Consider the following 19,895-nt stretch of genomic DNA (forward strand, 5'->3'; position numbering starts at 1 on the left):
AACGAAAACAAAATACTGGCCGAATGGGGCTTCTCGAGCGTCATCCCAGTTTTCAAAACAGGCGCAAGAACGTCATTCGGTAACCATTGTGTGGTATCTGTCGCGTCTATGATGCTTTCTGGAGTTATTATGCGTAGATTATTCGATTATCCGGAGAAACCAATTCGTGAAAATCAAGTTGGGTTTCGCCCTGGTCCAGGATGCATTGACCATATCTTTACCTTGAAGCAAATTCGCGGACAGTCCCACTCCTTCAAAAATCCCACTTTCGTCGTTTTTCTTGATCTAAAAACTGTCGGTCGTCAGAAACTTTGACACTTTCTGGCTATAAGAGTTGTTTTATTCAAGTTTATATCCCTTATGAGGGCATTCTTCGAGTTTTTGTGGATACGTACCGGTACGAGCTATCTCCTAAGTTCATCACGTTAAGTGGTGTAAGACAAGGTTGTCTTCTTTCACTTTTCCTCATCAAATTTGTTATCGATATGCTGCTTGAAATTTCCCCACCTGCTTGCGAAGCCTCGGGGGTCGAAATGCTCTCGAGATATTCTCTCAGAAACATTAAATATGCTTTCCTTGGTTCAGATCCTTCAAAAATGCCAACCATTTTTAATAACCTAAATAATTCTGTCGCATTGGATTAACGCCTACAAATTTTAAAGTGTTGCTACAAGACTGAGTGGGTTCAAACCCAAACCTCATGCTTGAAGACAAACCAATCGACGTGGTAGATAAATTTGTTTACCTGGGCAACTGTATAAGTTCCGGTGTACCTGGTGGATATGAGATTATTTCTTGAATCAGGAAAACCAGGGCAGCTTTTGCGAACCTCCGACACCTATGGTGCCGACGTGACGTTAGTTTTTTTGTCAAGGGAAGAGTTTACACGGTGGTGGTGTGATCCATACTACTTTATGGATCAGAGACGTGGCTTCTACGCGTAGAGGACATACGAAGACTGTCATTGTGTGACCGTCGGTGTCTCTGAAGCATTGGTCGTGTCTGGTGGAAACCTCGGCTTAGCACTGCTGAGGTTCGCCAGATGGTCTTAAGAAGAAGCAACCCTCCCGCGATAGATGAATTACTCACCCTTCATAGTTTACGCTGGTTAGGACATGTACTGCGCATTCCAGAAGACCGCCTGCTTCGCAGAGGTGAGTACCGAGTGGAGGCGATCCAGAGGTGGGTAGTGTAAGACCTGGCAACGAAGCGTGGAAACACTGACAAGTAAACTCTGTCGGATGGTCGTCTGCCGCCTCCCTGGATGGGGACCGCTGGACCCAACTAACTAATGGTTCAGGATACCGGCAGAAATGGCCCAGTCACGCAGTCAGTGGCGCGTGGGCATCAAAGCTCTCGCCATGCATAGCTACCCGATTCCCGAACTAAGTGATCACGCCGTCGCCTTTAAGGCTTGGCTGTATGTTCCACACTCCAACTTTCCGGTACTCGAAACCGTAGCAGCTGAAACCACTGTGCTCATGGTACACGATTTATGGCTTATAAATCGATTGAAATGCTGCAGATTTCCCCTTAGGTTTGGAAGACAATGAGCGGGTCATTTCCCTCAAATACACTCGTTTGCATGCGAATTTGTTTTTTGCTAGAGACTCACCTGAATCCCAGCTGAATGTTGTTCTTCAACTGAATGACCGGGGTATTCAGCTGGGATTCATGTGAGCCTTCGGTGAAAACCAAATTAGTATGCAGTTGAGCGTATCTGTCGAATTTCGTGCAATTTGGGTTCAAGAGGAACATGTGATCAACGGAAACTCGGGGATTGCGCTCACCCGATCAGCCTCAAAAAGGACCAAACTGGTCATGGGCTATCGGACAGTTTTCACTAACCCTATTCGTAGTCGATTGCGTCTATTCGAGGTCACATCCCTGTTATGTTTTGTTTGTGTTCCACCACACAGTCGAAAGCGGCTTCACATCGATGATTTTCTCCCCACTTATGCACTGGCCTATTTTGCCTTACGCCTAGTGCGCGTTGTCTCGGTACGGCTTGGGTGACTTGGTGGGTATTAGGATCCCGTGGTGGTAAGCACAAACTATGTAGCTCTACCGTTACAAAGTTTTATGTCTATCAATAACCATTCAAGTTATAACGCAAAACCGTGTGTACTCAAATTACTGTTCAACGGTCAGCCTGCGGAAAGAGCTCCCTGATTGAGAGCTACCCAAATGGATTTTCCCATTATCCGCTTTGTACTTTTAAGAAACCATAAAATTATCTGTCGTCGAAGAAAAAATTCTCAACGTTTTCCCTATCGTTCATCCTGGGTACGGATCGGTTGTTTCTGGGTCTCTGGACCTTCGATTTTTCGTCACACTGTAAGGATTGGTCTTGTTCTTCATATATTGTAAGAATGTTATTGTTTGTTGTTTTGTAGTGCTTCACTGAGTAGTCCCTCATTATGAAGGTTGAAACGCCAGGGTGATTTGGACATCGATTTCACTGCGGTTTATGTTTAAATAAATGCGATATGATTTGCGCATCCCGATATTTCAGTTCGTTGAAACGAAACCAAATGTGCGTGCAACCGAAGCTGGCATTTGCACCAAGCTGGTCTCATATAGCGGGATATCTGGAACCAGCCTCTGGTTTCTTTGTGGGCAGTTGATCAGATGGCTGTTGATCTGTTCGGCTGGCTTGGCAATTGACCTGCAAACCTGCCATTTGAATAGAATTTTTTGTGAGCGCTTGGGTGGGCCTGTTTGTTCAATAGATACTCAATGTATCAAAATCGATGCCACGTGCATCGAACCTCGTTGTAATCCAGGTGGTACACGTTGCTTCATGAACCGTTAGACTACCGTTTGGGTTAATCACCAAGGGAAGGATGGTCGTTTTTAGTGTGTAGTCGGCGACTAAGCGACAGAGCGTCAATATCACCCTCTTTAGTGGCTCTGTAGAAGTTATGAGTGATCAACCGCTAAAGACAGTGTTTTTGGCTACCTCTGTATCGTTTTGAAATTCCACCCTTTGCGAAATACACTCATTTGATTCTAACGAGAGACTCAAGCGGATCCCACCGGAATCTCTTGTTTCCTGTACAACCAATCTCTTGGTACTTTCCAGTCAAGAAAATGGATTACGATATCTCGTATATCGTGCCAACTTAAACATAAGGTGGCCTGTGTGCAACACATTCAGCCGAAGAATATCATATGCGAGAAACTCTGCTAGGATTCGTTTGAGTTTTCCGTTTAAACCAGAGTGGTGTGCAAATGAGCATACTTCGCTTATTTTAAGTAGTACGTAGGATTGGGGAAAACTCGTGGATGATGAGACCGAGAAGGGTGAAACCGATCGTGGACTGTAGAAAGGTTTCCAGAAACCTTGTGAACAGTTTCATTCAAGGATTCTTCCCTTGTTTTCAACCGTGAGCTTGCTAAATAGAAACAACTATTTTATCCGACGGTCGCGTGTGCTTGGTATTGATTCCCGTGCACGGAGCAACCATTGTCTCTGAATGCGACCTGGTGTATGACATTACAGCCAACATAAACCAGGTCAAGAAGGTAGTCAAGTTGAGGGTCGACAGACCTGTGCAAGGGAATCGATCGGTTTTGGGGTGTAGAAGGAATCAATTCTTGAAGTGGAATTCGGTAATCAACTGGATTGGCCAAGAGCAAGATTGTCGTGCCACACCATCAGTCGTGCCGGTACACCCAAGTTATGGAGTTTAGAAAAGCTTTCCCCCGAAACTACTATCCACATTCTGTGTGACGATACAACGGTTTGTCTACACATGGCTTCACAGAACATAATCTACTCAACGGCCGCCTCACTGGATGCTGTGGTAAGGAAGGATTACTTTATAAGACTACACCTTGGGATTTTCGCCATTTATGGCGATGTGGTAAGGAACTCTGCAGAACGTGATGACCCTACCTCGACCTTTAGGTCGAACTTCTCATCTTCTGGTTTTCGTTTGCGTAGAGAGAGGTAAACAAGCATGTACGGCACTATGCTTTGTGTTTTTACGCACAAGATGTCACAAGGTGTATTCGTGAAAGCCGTGGATGATCCAGCTTGTCCCTAAAATTGTTCAGTTAGATTTTTCAGTTAGATTTCCTTATACTTCTAACAAATGGACCACTACTCCCTTCGGTCCTAGACCGTCTGAAGAGAAATGGATCCATCTGAATTGGTGATCGTAGTCTGGGGAAAGATTTAACACGTCAATAACTGCATTGAAGCGTCAGTTGTGACTGCTGCTTTTCTTGCTATCATGAATGTTGGTGATTGTGATGGACCCTGTTCCTCGAGTTACAACCTCGTTGAAGTTTTGACGTGTCTATTACTTGGACTTCGGGCGTTTTTACTTTTCGTTATCTTTCCTCTCAAATTCTATACAGAGTGCCCTCGACGAGGTGGTTGCGGCAACGGCTTATCTGGAACTGTTTCTTCGGCGTTTGACTGACCCGCTTCTCCTCAAACTGTTCCTTCGATTTATTGTCACATCAAACCACGATTCCTATCCGATCTTGACGTCGCTCATCAACCGTCTTAATGCGAACGCCGCTGTGAGTATCTCTCAGTTCGAAGCAATAGTAAATACTATGTTTTTTCCTATGGTCTTTGCCTCTACAGATGTTAAGTAATATGAGCCTGACGGTACTGTGGTGTATTACGACGTTCTGCTTCTGGCACCTCTAACCTGTCCACTGCTGTTCACAATACTGTTCTCATCTCTTATTCTTTGCAAAACCGAGTGAGGTTTGTGAGTAGCGATCTATTTCCCATTTGTAGAATTGATGTTGAACTGGCGCATTTATTCTCGTTTCCATTTAACCGGTCTTGAGCAGAACAGCTCTATCCAGTTAAAAAACATTTGCTTGCATCACTTCTCTTGATGGCTGAGTTATGTGTTGACCGATGGTGTTAGTATCACTCACAGTTTCACTAAAGTTTTTGCCTTTGCTAACACCTTATGTTCGTATTTAAAATGATCAGGACCCGGGAATTCGTCCATAGTCATGGCGTTTCACATTCCATTAAAATATGTATCCAACTATTAATACTATTTCAACTTCCATCAAAGTTTCTTGTGGTTCGTGAAATCTGAAAACAAACGAGATTTTGCTCTTCTTATCTGCATCCCATTTCGAGCCATTTTAGTCATACTGATTGCATCAATTAGTCCCAGGTGATAGTTTGAGCACCACGCCGCGTGATCGATCTTCTACGCTCCATACACCGATCTGTCTTTCTCCACACAGTTGACCCAAACATGCTTTTACCTGGAAATCGTTTTACGTTTCTGCTCACTTGCCCTCCGATCGGGTTGTTTTCTTTTAAGCACATGGATCTTCACATTTGTCATGTCACCCCAGTCGATTTTTCACATTTAGATCTCACATTTAGATCTCACTTTTTCATGCACCTGTCTTTAGCCCCTGTCTTGACTGATTGGATTGACTTACTATGTTTTCGTTGTGAAACAGTTTTTGGTGCTTTAGCGCTGTTCACGCATCGCATCCTTTTGGAACTTTCGTCTTGTTTAACCCGTTTGCTTTTCTCTCCTGTTGGTTCCTATGTTGTATTACGTTCGGCTTTCCATTTCCGAATAGTGAACTACCGTCGCGCCATAACTCGCTTGGATTTTTCCGCAGTACATTTGCTCACAAACTCCACGCGCGACCTGCAGTCTCCTTACAATACCCGGTATTTTTGTGCTCCCCATCACATTATATTTCACCTAGGTCGCAACTGATGTGATGTATCAGGTGAGTCGAATTGCTTCGCACGCCCTGTTTGGTCCATGGACTGCCATAGATTTCAGCTCCCCCCCGCCTGCTTCTTGGGATCACCGTTTATATTGCATGCACCCAGTTATCCGTTTTTTTGGAATGACAATTTCTGTTCTTACATCGCTCTGCACTGACCCAGCTGCGTTCTATTTTCCTAGGGGTCACGGTTTTGTTTAATGGAAGCTTCGCTTTTTTTAATTTTGTGGAACTGTATTTCCGGAGGGTCGATCAACGGCGTCGGTGCTCATTAGGTATAATCTAAACATTAACTCATGATCGGTCGAGAGAATGCTACTAAATGTGTTGGTCTCGCTGGTCCTTTCTTTTGAATGTCATTGAGAGAGTATATAAGTACGTCTTGTTTTTTCCAACTGATAGCTGCACACCCAGTAGGTTTTGTTCTCACCATTGGAATGTGTGCGAAGCGAGTAATATGTTAGTACCACAGATAAACGCTTCCATTCGTCTGCTGTTGCATGAATTCGTGATTTCAGTGCAAAACACGCGGAAAGCAGTTTGTTTTTTGAGTAACTCGAGCATCTGTCCGTTTCAAGTTTTCAAATTTTTCGAGGTTTTCTGTTCTTGTTGACTTTCGACCAGGTTTCCTATCATGCGCCGACTGTTCAGCTTTCACATTCGGTAGACCCAAGCCATCCTGCTCAATGGGCGTTTATGCTCCCCTAAGTCTTCGAAATCTGTCTTTTTTGCACGGTCGATGTTCGAAGCCCTCAGTGATTTGTGTGTTGTGATGGTCCATTGTTTCGTTTGGTATGGTGTCTATTTACGATCTTACACCTGTCGACAGAACGCCTGCATGTTATATTTCCTAGACTCGTTGGATTTCTATTCTACTACTTCTGTCCTTCATCACGAGGCTGGTGCATGAGCTATTGCGATAGGTCTGATGGAATCACAGTATCACTTGCACACTCATACTGAAGTCGTTCAGGATTAGATCTAAACCGCTTATGACTAATATCTACTCGTTCAACATCAGGTTGAACGCAGTTCATTATAAGTTTCAGTGCAGGCCACCAGGCGAATGTGACAGGACCGAATTCCTGGTGCCCGGGTTCAAACCTCAGAGGTAGCCGCGAGTGAGGTTTGTGAGTAGCGATCTATTTCCCATTTGTAGAATTGATGTTGAACTGGCGCATTTATTCTCGTTTCCATTTAACCGGTCTTGAGCAGAACAGCTCTATCCAGTTAAAAAACATTTGCTTGCATCACTTCTCTTGATGGCTGAGTTATGTGTTGACCGATGGTGTTAGTATCACTCACAGTTTCACTAAAGTTTTTGCCTTTGCTAACACCTTATGTTCGTATTTAAAATGATCAGGACCCGGGAATTCGTCCATAGTCATGGCGTTTCACATTCCATTAAAATATGTATCCAACTATTAATACTATTTCAACTTCCATCAAAGTTTCTTGTGGTTCGTGAAATCTGAAAACAAACGAGATTTTGCTCGTTTCATAATTCTTCTTATCTGCATCCCATTTCGAGCCATTTTAGTCATACTGATTGCATCAATTAGTCCCAGGTGATAGTTTGAGCACCACGCCGCGTGATCGATCTTCTACGCTCCATACACCGATCTGTCTTTCTCCACACAGTTGACCCAAACATGCTTTTACCTGGAAATCGTTTTACGTTTCTGCTCACTTGCCCTCCGATCGGGTTGTTTTCTTTTAAGCACATGGATCTTCACATTTGTCACCCCATACTTGTCGATTTTTCACATTTAGATCTCACATTTAGATCTCACTTTTTCATGCACCTGTCTTTAGCCCCTGTCTTGACTGATTGACTTGATTTACTATGTTTTCGTTGTGAAACAGTTTTTGGTGCTTTAGCGCTGTTCACGCATCGCATCCTTTTGGAACTTTCGTCTTGTTTAACCCGTTTGCTTTTCTCTCCTGTTGGTTCCTATGTTGTATTACGTTCGGCTTTCCATTTCCGAATAGTGAACTACCGTCGCGCCATAACTCGCTTGGATTTTTCCGCAGTACATTTGCTCACAAACTCCACGCGCGACCTGCAGTCTCCTTACAATACCCGGTATTTTTGTGCTCCCCATCACATTATATTTCACCTAGGTCGCAACTGATGTGATGTATCAGGTGAGTCGAATTGCTTCGCACGCCCTGTTTGGTCCATGGACTGCCATAGATTTCAGCTCCCCCCCGCCTGCTTCTTGGGATCACCGTTTATATTGCATGCACCCAGTTATCCGTTTTTTTGGAATGACAATTTCTGTTCTTACATCGCTCTGCACTGACCCAGCTGCGTTCTATTTTCCTAGGGGTCACGGTTTTGTTTAATGGAAGCTTCGCTTTTTTTAATTTTGTGGAACTGTATTTCCGGAGGGTCGATCAACGGCGTCGGTGCTCATTAGGTATAATCTAAACATTAACTCATGATCGGTCGAGAGAATGCTACTAAATGTGTTGGTCTCGCTGGTCCTTTCTTTTGAATGTCATTGAGAGAGTATATAAGTACGTCTTGTTTTTTCCAACTGATAGCTGCACACCCAGTAGGTTTTGTTCTCACCATTGGAATGTGTGCGAAGCGAGTAATATGTTAGTACCACAGATAAACGCTTCCATTCGTCTGCTGTTGCATGAATTCGTGATTTCAGTGCAAAACACGCGGAAAGCAGTTTGTTTTTTGAGTAACTCGAGCATCTGTCCGTTTCAAGTTTTCAAATTTTTCGAGGTTTTCTGTTCTTGTTGACTTTCGACCAGGTTTCCTATCATGCGCCGACTGTTCAGCTTTCACATTCGGTAGACCCAAGCCATCCTGCTCAATGGGCGTTTATGCTCCCCTAAGTCTTCGAAATCTGTCTTTTTTGCACGGTCGATGTTCGAAGCCCTCAGTGATTTGTGTGTTGTGATGGTCCATTGTTTCGTTTGGTATGGTGTCTATTTACGATCTTACACCTGTCGACAGAACGCCTGCATGTTATATTTCCTAGACTCGTTGGATTTCTATTCTACTACTTCTGTCCTTCATCACGAGGCTGGTGCATGAGCTATTGCGATAGGTCTGATGGAATCACAGTATCACTTGCACACTCATACTGAAGTCGTTCAGGATTAGATCTAAACCGCTTATGACTAATATCTACTCGTTCAACATCAGGTTGAACGCAGTTCATTATAAGTTTCAGTGCAGGCCACCAGGCGAATGTGACAGGACCGAATTCCTGGTGCCCGGGTTCAAACCTCAGAGGTAGCCGAATTTCTGATGATCTCCTCGCAAGACCCAACCCAGCGATGTTGCTACTTGCGTTACTGCTACTGTCCTCGGGAAATTCCGGTGGTGAAAAGACTATGCTCCGTTCAGACGCAGTCAAAGATATCCATGCTGAATGTCATTTACGCGAACCTCCTTGTGGGTTCTAGTGATGGCAATAGAAGGTAGGCAACAAGGGAATACTTGATGAAGTTCCTTGCCCGTTACCTTCAGATTGGTTCAACAGCATCCTGAGACAACCTTTGCGTAGCAACGGTGTGCATTTGTACGCAAGGTCATCCGTCCGTTAAACTCTGTGGTTGCTTATATCGCTTGGGCTATAACCTCAGAGTTATCTTTTGGAACTAACACGCACATGGTATGTTGTCCATCATGGGGCATTTTCATCTGGCTTTAGGCTGGTTGTGGTTGTTTTTATCTTATTGCAATCTTCCAACGTCCCCCATCAAAAGAGTTTTACATCCACTGGTTCTGGAAATCACGATGATCCTAAGAGTTGCGGTTATCAAGCGACATTTCACTAGATGCCACATCATAAATGAGGAATGTTGTACATTGAGTGGGTTCTATTCCACAGCGAACATATGTCTGTGTCCCCGGACTGAAGTAATTTGGTTGTGGTCTGGATTGTTTGACGGTCGAACAGTGGCGCTCCCTTATCCATCAGAGGAGTATTAGAATAATCGAAAATGTGTCGAAGCGACTTTTCATCTGCAATCGTTGAGCGGTTCGTCGCTGAAGAGGCCAGGAATAGATTGTTTCAGCTTTTGTACTTCCGTCACCTATCCCTTTCCATAGTGGTACCGATGCGTGTGGACAGTCTGGTTAACATGTATTTCTCTTCGTTTTATCTTAGTTTCCGAGAGTTTTCATATCTTATGAAAAACACATTTACTGAGTAGGCCCAAGACTGAGAAATTCAACGTCGCTCCGCGAGTTGTGTTTTGCTGAGGGTTTTCTCCGCTTGTGTATATCAACCTGGTAACTTCACTTTGGTCATCCTTTGCTGGAGGATAAACCAGTTTCTTGGATTTCCTTAGTCGTAACACAAGGCGATTGTTTTCAAGGCTCCCAAAGATGTCGATCCAGATTTCGACCACTAGGCCAATCTTTGTGAGGTTTGGTGTTTGTAATGATCTGATTGTGCTAGTCAACGGGTGGCGGAGAACATGTCCAAACAGTCGGATTTGACTTCGTTGGATTAACAGCTGTAGACAAGTGGTGCTTGGGCTTGTCATCTTTCTGATCGTCTGGTCTCCCAAACGCTGTTATTACACGGTGCGATGGACTTCACGATCCATCCGTAAAGTTTACCAGCAGAGTCCCTTAACCAAACACCATTTGCAAGTGGGATCCTTCTGGATAGTTCCATTATGAGGCGAGAACTTGCCGTGAGGCAAGTTTTCACGAGGAGTGTTTTCGGAACAAAAATAAGTCCGTTTGGGGAGAACTTACTTTCCAAAGGTTTTTGTGCTCGGTGTATTTGTCCTCATTTAGGTTGTGCTTTGATCTGTCGCGCCCTGTTGTCAGGCGCGTCATCCAGGTTTGCTTTTAGACCAACAAGCTGTGGCTGAAGTTGTGTTATTGATCTAAACGCTACTACAATCGCCACTATTTCGAACCCAGGGTTGCAGTCCCATCAACATGCCCCGTAAGCCTTTTTCTCAATAATCTACCCACAACAAACCAGGAACTGAGCACGTTGCATTGGTTATTTAGTGAGTCGACGTACACCCATAATGTGCACTATGAAGATGGCCCGGTAACCATCAAATTTGTATCACAAACTGAGGTGAAATTTTTACCACAAACTTAATGGGAACGATCGTTATATCAAGCCAGTGAGCTGTTTCATCTCCAAAGGTTTTTGCGAAGGGGCCACTTTGTCATGGAGGGTGGTCATTGATTTCGACGGGTATCCTGTGCGTTTCATCTGGGGTATATGTGGTTCGATCAACAACGATATGTGAAGCTTATTGTTACGTGGATTTCTACATCTGGATTGTTTTGACATGTTCTCACTATTCTTCATTGAACATTGTACACCTTCGTTTGTAGTTGCACTAGCTTTGAATGGCCTGTTTGACACTGCACTAGTCTTTGCTCATGGTGATTGTGATTCCTATTCGTACAAGTGCTTTCGCCGTTTGCCGTTGATTCTTAGTGCACCTGATTATATCCAGATATTCGCGTCAGAAATGAGCTGTCCGTCCTGCCTCATCCTCGCAATATATCTTTTGTCATGTGGTTACAAGGTATGGAAAATTCACATCAAACCCACCAAAGTCCAAAATTCTATCCTTCTGATCTTGGCTGTCGAGATCCACAGCCGCTGTCCTAGCGTTACTATCAGGAGAGATGTGGACATCTTCAAAGACCGGGAACAGTTCAGGTGAAAATAATGAAGTTGGCGCACAAAAATGCCTGCTCCGGCGGTCACCGGTTGAGGTAGTTTTTGAAACGGTTTTAATGGCATCGCCACTTGAACATTTCAGTTACCTTCCTCAGGAGGGATGGCCCGTTTCTGCTCTTGGTTTTTGCTGGGGGCTTCCTAGGGCGTTAACGATAGACGGAGATCGTTTACTCAGTAAAAGATATGTAAGCGTATGAATGTACTGTCAATAGGTACCAGGTGTAGTTCTACCGGATGTACATATTGGTTAGTGTCACATGTTTCTGATTATGAGCGCACCAGGTTCTGGGTGCTCGAGATGTGGACAAATCACCTAACAAGTGTCAATTTTAATACGAGGACAGCAAGCATTGCAGTCAAACTTGATCTAATACCCGGGTAGCCTGTCTCCTAAGCAATTTCGTGTCCCATATCATGCTAATCAGCAAATCTGTGAAGTGAACTAAAAATTAATTAAGCTACTTAGCAGTATCTCCGCATAATGGAGGCATAAGCTGGATGATACACAAATTTTTGTGCAATTTTCACAATCGTTCAAGGGTGATTTCCGCAATTTTTCGATCAATATATCTAGAGGCCATTAAATCTACATGAAAGCATGAAGTACCTACGAGCCAGCCGCGGTTCCCCTAATTCACTTTATGTCTACATCTGAAATCTGCTTCAATCGGTTATAGGTAGGCATCCAGTGCTCTTAAGCTGACTTATAATGAAATACGTTCGACAAATGTCACAAAAGGGAAAGCTTGCAACGTTAGCAAAGCATTGCCCGTACCGTGGATACTAGCCTTGCAGAGTATACGGCACAAAATGGGCGCTGTTCGTGTCTGCAACTAAGGGAGGATGTCTAATGTGACCGTCTTTGGGTTCATAAACGTGCCTTGTATCCTGCCGATTCGTAGAATAGTTGATGTGACTATAACTGTGCATGTCGCGCACGTGCATCATTATTGCAAGGCTTCTTCTTGACAACAGAAGTCATCAAAAATTTGCTGCACACACAAACATGGTTAACGGTGAAATTCAACAGACTCATATATTACTGCGTAATGTATGTTCTCTTCACTCAACATTTCCAAAGGCTGCACGTCATCCTCGTGTTTTTGTTATAACTGTCTCCAGCCAACTCAGATCCTCTAGAGTATACTAACATACTAACACCGCCGATGTAGAATGTTGCAACCGTTTATGACTCCTAAACAGAGTTTCTCGTCTGTCTGAATTAGGAATCTCCAGTCAAATGTTATTCATGCACTTATCAGAAGTGTTGCTAAGTAGTTTATGGAGTTTTGAGGAAAGTGGGTCGGAAAATGTAATCGAGCTTTCTCACAGCGAAACAGCACCATGGGATGTTTCTGTAATTATGTCGCTTTTGGTTTGCTTTGGACCACTGCGCATAGTTACGATAACGCAAACGGTCTGCGTGGAGCCGGATGTGTTACTGTGGATGAGTTTGTGAATCCGAGGTAAAAACCCGAAAGAACAAAGCCGCTGGATGAACTTGCAAATGTCCGTTCGTCGTAACATCTTTAAATTATTCCAACTCAGAAGTGCACTACTTTAGGCTATTCTTCCACCAACATCCATTTCAAACTACTCCACTCATCTCACTGAATTTTTATTCGCTCATTTTCTGAAGGCTTTAACACACAATAAGGAATAATCCCATTTCCGCGTTGTCTTTGGATGGTTTCTAACCCGATGCGGCACTCTCAAAGTGAACCGATGTATACTGAAACCAAAGCCATAAAATCCGTCGTCTGATAATAACAGTGCTTATCGTCTAGGCGTAACATCCTTTCGGTTCCGAGCTGCCATGCATTCCGATGGAAGCACGAGGGCTGAGATACTGTCAGGTTGCCCAAGCCTACACAGGAGCAATCGACGGTTAGGTTCGAACCGTCGACCCTCCGAACCATCGTTTGATATTTACCTTTGATCATCTGTGTATTGTCCAATCTCCTTAAATGTGCTAGACGATCCTCTTCAACTGAGTTCACAAGTCTGGGTGACTCAGCGAAACGAAACCTTCACAAATCTGCCGTGTTATCTGATTTAGTCTTCAGCTAGCAGTGATAGGTTTTGAATGGTAGATGAATCGATTGCTCACTTACATGTCGCGGTAAGACTGAATTCGAGCGATCGTTGCTGTGTAAAACATGGTTGAAGTTTATTGTCTTATCTTGAAAATTTTGATTGTTCTGGTCATCCTAAGCCGATTACATTGGTCACATCTGGTTGAAAACAAAATTTACTGATTATTAGCTGCACACATCAACCGGGCGTTCTGCTTATGGTGGAGCTACTGTACTTGTTTAGCACTCTCCGTGTTTAGTGAATAGGCGCTTTGATGCGTTGTCTTATATTCTGGCCCTTACATCGGCTTCCGGTTTAAACGGCCATGTATTTGTGCATATCCATGACAAATGATACACTATTCGTCCTTTCATTTCATAGCTATCTGATGATTACGATCGGCTTTTGAGAGAATGCACCACATCAACATGTACATGCGTGCACCTTTAACACTCGAGAAGCACAGCTTCATAGAGTAACACAATAAACGCAAAATCACTGATCAACGAGACATATAAAGCCGACCGTTAGCTATGAACATATGGGTATCAACCTGATTTCAGTCATAAAAATACTCAACATACTATAGAGAGGAGATTTTCGTATATTTTATCATTGCTCCGACCGCCCCCTTGACCCGTGCAGGGAGAACTGACATTCCACTCTTTGGAAATGAAATTACCGATGGTACTGAGACTAAGCTTAGGGACAGCGTCACAATGATCTTTCATGCCAATGATGCCAATGATAATCTAATCACTTTTCGAGTTGCAAGCCAGGTTATCTTTCTCTAATCATACAGGTACAACTGGTCCAAGTGAGTCCCCAGGTCTAGAAATTTCGGCTTAAATGATTGAGATCTAGCAAATTTGCATCCGACTCACCTTTTCTATGCAGAGAACAAATCAATTTCATCGCCCATTTCGGGATCTTGGGATTTGTTTTCGCGCATCCTGAATCACTGAATTGAATTATGTAGAACAGTTGCACGTATTGTGGTCTTACTCAGCTGGAACGTTAGTCAAAGGTTAGCACCTTTAGCTATTCTCCAAATTTCGAAAGGACGGACGGCTAATAGTCCTCTGGACTGCGTGGAATCAGCTGTCTTGTACTCAATGGCCTACTAGGTCAGACTGATTTAGGGGTACGTCATATGCGCGCAATCGTTTTATATTCGGTGTTATCGTCTAGTTTGCGGTGTTTCTTCTCAGCACCCGGTGTACCACCTATGTCCATTCCCGATCAAGGTTCAGCGTAAATCCGTATTTAACCTTTTCAAAACAGAAACGGGCATGATTTTGTGTTAGGTCGTCACTCTTTTGCAGAGATCTTCCCCTTCCGTGGTAAGGACTTCAAAAGTTCGATGTAAATCTGTTGCCTTACCTGCGGGGTTTTTGGTGTGTTGATCTCCACTACATTCTTTAGTTAACCTGTCCGTAGTCTCATACGCAGAAAAGTTTCCCATATTCTGCTATGTAATTTTGTTTCATTCGCTCTTTCAGCTCGGGATGGTCACGCTGTCGTTATTTCGGACGATTTTAAGCTTTCACTGCGAAGACGTCATGTACGAACTGATTTTCAAGTAAGTCTGGGAAAAATAATTTGAAAACTGATTTGCACCATTGTTCTGCAATTTTGATGGGCCGCGTACCTCGGATGAACAAGGCATCCTTCAGTCTTGCAAGCACACGAATACAGTGTGACCTTAGCCACAGGAGTAGCTGACAGTTTTATCAAGGTCAGCCAACCGTGTCAGCTATGGGGCACGTGGTATAAAGAAGACTGTGGTCTTGTGCTGTATATCTGGTCGTTTCAGATCCTGACAGCTGGATCGAATTGAACGGTAGAGACCGAAAACTAAAACCAAATTAGTAGTCTGATGGTCACGAGTACAACAACGCCGCAGGTTTCCTGACATTATTACGCCGCCAACTACCCCCAAATCATTTGTCTATGATACCTTTCAGTCGAATCGGAATCCGCTTGTGCAAACAGCCAGTCGATCACCTGTCATACGCAGCGCTTAACCAGTCAAATCAATTAGACAAGCAGTTTGTTTATTACTGAAAGTCATTCTTTGCACTTCAGTATTACCCATCTTGTGTTCTCATAGTGAATGTGTACTACTTCATAAGGTCCAGTGACCATAGACAAGCGGTCTTCTCTTCACAACGTCAGTCACACTGTCGCGTTGTAAGCTCTGCCTTTAGAGTACAGGCTGGTTGGTGTTTTTTCGACCCTGAAGATGTCCCGGTTGAAGGAAAGTAAGACGAGCTTTAGCACCTCCACCATTCACTTACTGTTAAGTTACACCATCCGATGTGATCAAGCATGATGACGTGACAACGTAGCCAGTTAAATTTGTCCTTAACTGTAATGGTTCTGATCAAAGCTGGTGTGACCAGCTTGTCTGGTGCACTAATTCACTCGTGCAATGGCTGCACTTCGAAGGCACAGACCACATGATAACGTTATTGAGATTATTTTTTATTGCATGCTCGGATGGAATCAGAACCAAGTAGGGCAATATCTTCTGTATACTGCAAATGCCTGGAATCTCTACCGGAAGAATTTCCCTGTCGTGGGTAGAAGACATGACGGCTTATTCTACAAATTATTTCGACCAAAAAGTTGACGAACGGAAGAATACTCACTCTTAATGAGACCACGGGTGTTTGGATATAGGGATCGGTGAAGTTTGTTGAAAATCGACGGAGAGGCGTCGTCACAAAGCAGCGTGACCAATCAAGTGGAACGCTGAGAAGACAACAAATATTGACTTTATACATATGTCGCACTGTTTGAAAAGCTGTCGCAATGTAAAGATGTGGCCAACAGGTTCACGATCCCGACGGAAGCCTTCTTTTTTTCCACGAACCTTGATTGCTGGTAACCCCATGTGGGATGATATCTGGGAACGATAGTGACTAGACTGGTGATTTCCACATTCAGCTCTTTCACCCGTTGTGAGCTCCTGCTTGGATTGGACTGCGGCTTTGTTCTGAGAAGCACGCAATCAAACACCGAACTCAGCGTTTTGAATACTATTCCACCTTCACTTGACTAGTCGGTTTGCTTTGCTTTCGAGAACTCTCTTGAAAGCTGCTGCTGGTAAACTTCTTTGATGAGTGTATCATGCATGCAGTGAACACCATATTGTTAAACGCTTTTCTTCTTGGTCATGGAAGCGACCTGCAACACTGACTCGGGCATCGGGCTAATCTGTATCCTTATACTTGTCCAAAAAGGAGCAACAGCATTGAACGCAAGACCGCCATCTCCATGTAGTTACCCTGCGATCAGTCTGGGTGCTCGAATGATTAGATATAGCGATGTGGAAGTTAGTGTTGAAAGTTTGTCAATCCATCGTTACATGGTGCGACTAACTTTGTAAACTTTGGAAGTATTTTAACATCTTTTCCGGAATCGAATTTCATGCTCATCGATTCTGTCCAGAGTGGTAGAATCCGCGTGCCTTTCCATCCACAGAAGTCAATAATTCTCTTCATAAAGGACGTCTTTGATGGTGTCACTGTTGAATTTTGTTGGTCCGTAGGGAGAGATAACGGGTAGACTTCGGGTTTGTTGTCCCTGGTTACGGATTCCAACAGACTCGGTCAGTCGGAATATACACATTTGCAGTTCACGGGAATCCGATCGAACAGAGCGTCCTTAGTTCTCTTACTGGATGCACGGACACCTATTCTGAATCAATTGACGCTTGGAGACTAAAGAGTAATGGAGATGAACTGTCCTAGACTGTAATTTCAGGAACAGTAGTTGGATTTGAACCTCATACATAGAGGATTTTTGGCGTCATCCCTACGCTTCATGCTTCCAAGAGTGGGATTGAAATAACCCATCCTAGGCTTTTCCCCAAAAATCTGACCCATAAGGCGGCGGAAATGTAGGTTTTGTTCCGAGTTCGTGTCTGCAACCCGGGAATGAATAATCTGACCCGCGGAGGAACAGTCCTTAGGGATTTCTTTGAGATCCCGACCCGAGGTAGTCGCTACTGCGAGCTTGTCTAACCCGAGAGCGCAGCGAGTGAATCATAATTTTCTGATTCATAATGCCGGCATGCACTGCACGCCCTTTTCAATCAGCATCAGACTTGTAAATTTTATAAGTATGTGGACGGCCACAGTCAACCGTTGAGCTAACGCCGTGTGAGGTTTTCGGGACTGAGTTTTTGTTAACCCTTCACTCGCAAGCAGCATCATTACTTCCATAGATGTCGAAATGCTAAACTCTTAAAGGAAACACTTTAGTGCCTTCATACCTATCGCATGGGAGAACATGAATTTGCCCCAAGCTCATCATGATTGCTCGCAGTGTAGGGCTTGATGTTCTTTATCTGACTGCTCCATTTTGGCCTTCCTTGCACGGTTGCCCTTTAAGGAACAAAATCCTAGCCAACTCAGCCTGCAAGCTCGGCCACCACTTCGATGCAACATGCAAGCCAACTTCCAAGCTCGGCGTACAGATCTACAGCCAATTGATCAGCAATCAATAGGTTACAAAACAAATGTCTCCTTGGACAACAGCCTCTCTCCAAACGTTTTGGTACTATTAGGTGATCCATTTGTATTGGTGTTAGCATCGACCAATCTGGGTTGTATCCTCAAGTCTTTCTATGATGTGTGTATCGAGGATCTATCATGGTCAAGTCATTCATAGGTCGGTCGTTCCCCTGGATTGATCAGTATATCAAAGAAAAACCGGATGATCCTCCGAAAGACAAGGATAGCAGTGGTAAACCTCCAAAGTCGTCCACAGCATAAGCGGCGGAGTGAATACGTTTACGAGTGTAAAGTGAACGGCAGGAGTTATTAGAACAGTAGTCCGAAAAACGGAATCAACGGTAAATTATTTGGTTTCACTTCAAGATAGCTCAGTGGTCAAGGCGCGAACTTACTACCTGAATGGTCCACGATTCGAACACAACCTGTGGATCTATATTGTTCCTGTATAGGCTTGGACAACCTGACATTATCTCAGCCTCCGTTCAGCCATCAGATAGCATGACAGATGTGCACCGGAAAAGCTGGACGCTTTGGTTTGAACACTGGCGGTGGATGAAATTACTAAATCCGGAGGATCAGTACATGTGACATAATGACGCACAAAGTTATTGCTGAAGTTCGAGCTGCGTACGTCTCAGTGGATCCACAAAATTGCCTGCGAAGGCAGGATGAACTATATTTTATTCATTGTTAATTATTGTTAGTTAGAGAAAGACCAACATTCTAGCTCAGAAGCCTTGCGGCATCCATCCACAAATGGTCTTGTAAGTTGGGCGTTGATACTTCTCTGGGCAATCATTTGGATTGAAATGGTAATCAACGCGTCGAAGCTTTCTTTGTCAGTGCTGTTCTTACGACTAATTTAGAAGGCGTTGCATCCTTAGCTTTTTGACAACCTATCTTTAATAATTTTTTCTTTTTCTGACAGACATTTGGGTCCGTTATACCACCTTCAACCACCTCAAAGTCACCAGGTTTCCGTTAAGGAGAACTTTCACGTGAAAAGCTCTCGGTTGCTTAGCCCTTCACGACAGGATTCGGTAACACGCGCCTACCACCCACCATTGAGTGAGCTTGCTCTCAATCTGGTTCGGTCCGGTGACAATTTTTTGGCACTTGCCACTACCGCCGCTCCTGACTTGCGCCATGGGGCGAAGATGTCCGAAGCCTGTTCGCGTTCTTCCCTCAGGAACGGTGAATCAGTGCAAACAACCACTGCGTGAGTTGGCCTATTTTACTGTGCTATGCCCTTCATTTTCTGGATTGACTTGATAGGCGAGTTCCCGGAGTTTGTTTATTCGGAGCCCCTCATTCAAGAGACCCTATCAATTGCGTCTTTTTTTTAAGTCATTTCTTCCGGATTGCAATCTTCTGCTCCCTTTTCATACTTGTCTAGGTTCATTAAGCTCTTTGATTGCCAACTTGCACGCCAAAGATTTCAACACATGGATATACGCCCTACATCACGTGACCACGTCCAGCTGAAATGACAATTTTTTGGTAGCTTATTGCGAACATAAGTATCTTGTTTTTGCTACTCTATAGCTCCATCTTTACGCGCGATTTAGCATGTCTCGTTGAACTTTCTGTTAGACTTATGTCTCAGAAGTCCAGAAAACCCCAGCAACAGAGACGTTCTTTTTGTAATTTTTAGCTATTAATCCGGATGATCCGGTACTGAGAAGCCGATTGGACCTGTGTACCTGCTCTCGCACTTTTTGTAATCATTAGTAGTGCATAGCTCACAAAACTTTTGTGGGATCCGAACCTTCAACCTTTAGTTTGAGGGTGTAACTAGACGATTCGCGCCTACTTTCTGGGCCGTGGGTAAGTTTATTGCATGCCTATATATATATAT

At 43.9% G+C, this 19,895-nt stretch overlaps 1 protein-coding gene across 1 annotated transcript in view; it reads left to right on the forward strand.

Moving 5' to 3' along the window:
• T265_09156 (hypothetical protein) overlaps positions 1-19,895 on the forward strand; it is a gene marked incomplete at both ends in the record, with an annotated part of 44,029 nt that overhangs the window by 12,029 nt on the left and 12,105 nt on the right. The window contains 3 exons of the mRNA XM_009175162.1: positions 4,369-4,536; positions 15,014-15,093; positions 18,966-19,256. Of these exons, the coding sequence (XP_009173426.1) occupies positions 4,369-4,536; positions 15,014-15,093; positions 18,966-19,256 (539 nt within the window). The remainder of the gene's footprint in view (positions 1-4,368; positions 4,537-15,013; positions 15,094-18,965; positions 19,257-19,895) is intronic.

The sequence above is a fragment of the Opisthorchis viverrini genome (assembly GCF_000715545.1).
Source record: "Opisthorchis viverrini unplaced genomic scaffold opera_v5_262, whole genome shotgun sequence".
Classification (NCBI taxonomy): domain Eukaryota; kingdom Metazoa; phylum Platyhelminthes; class Trematoda; order Opisthorchiida; family Opisthorchiidae; genus Opisthorchis; species Opisthorchis viverrini.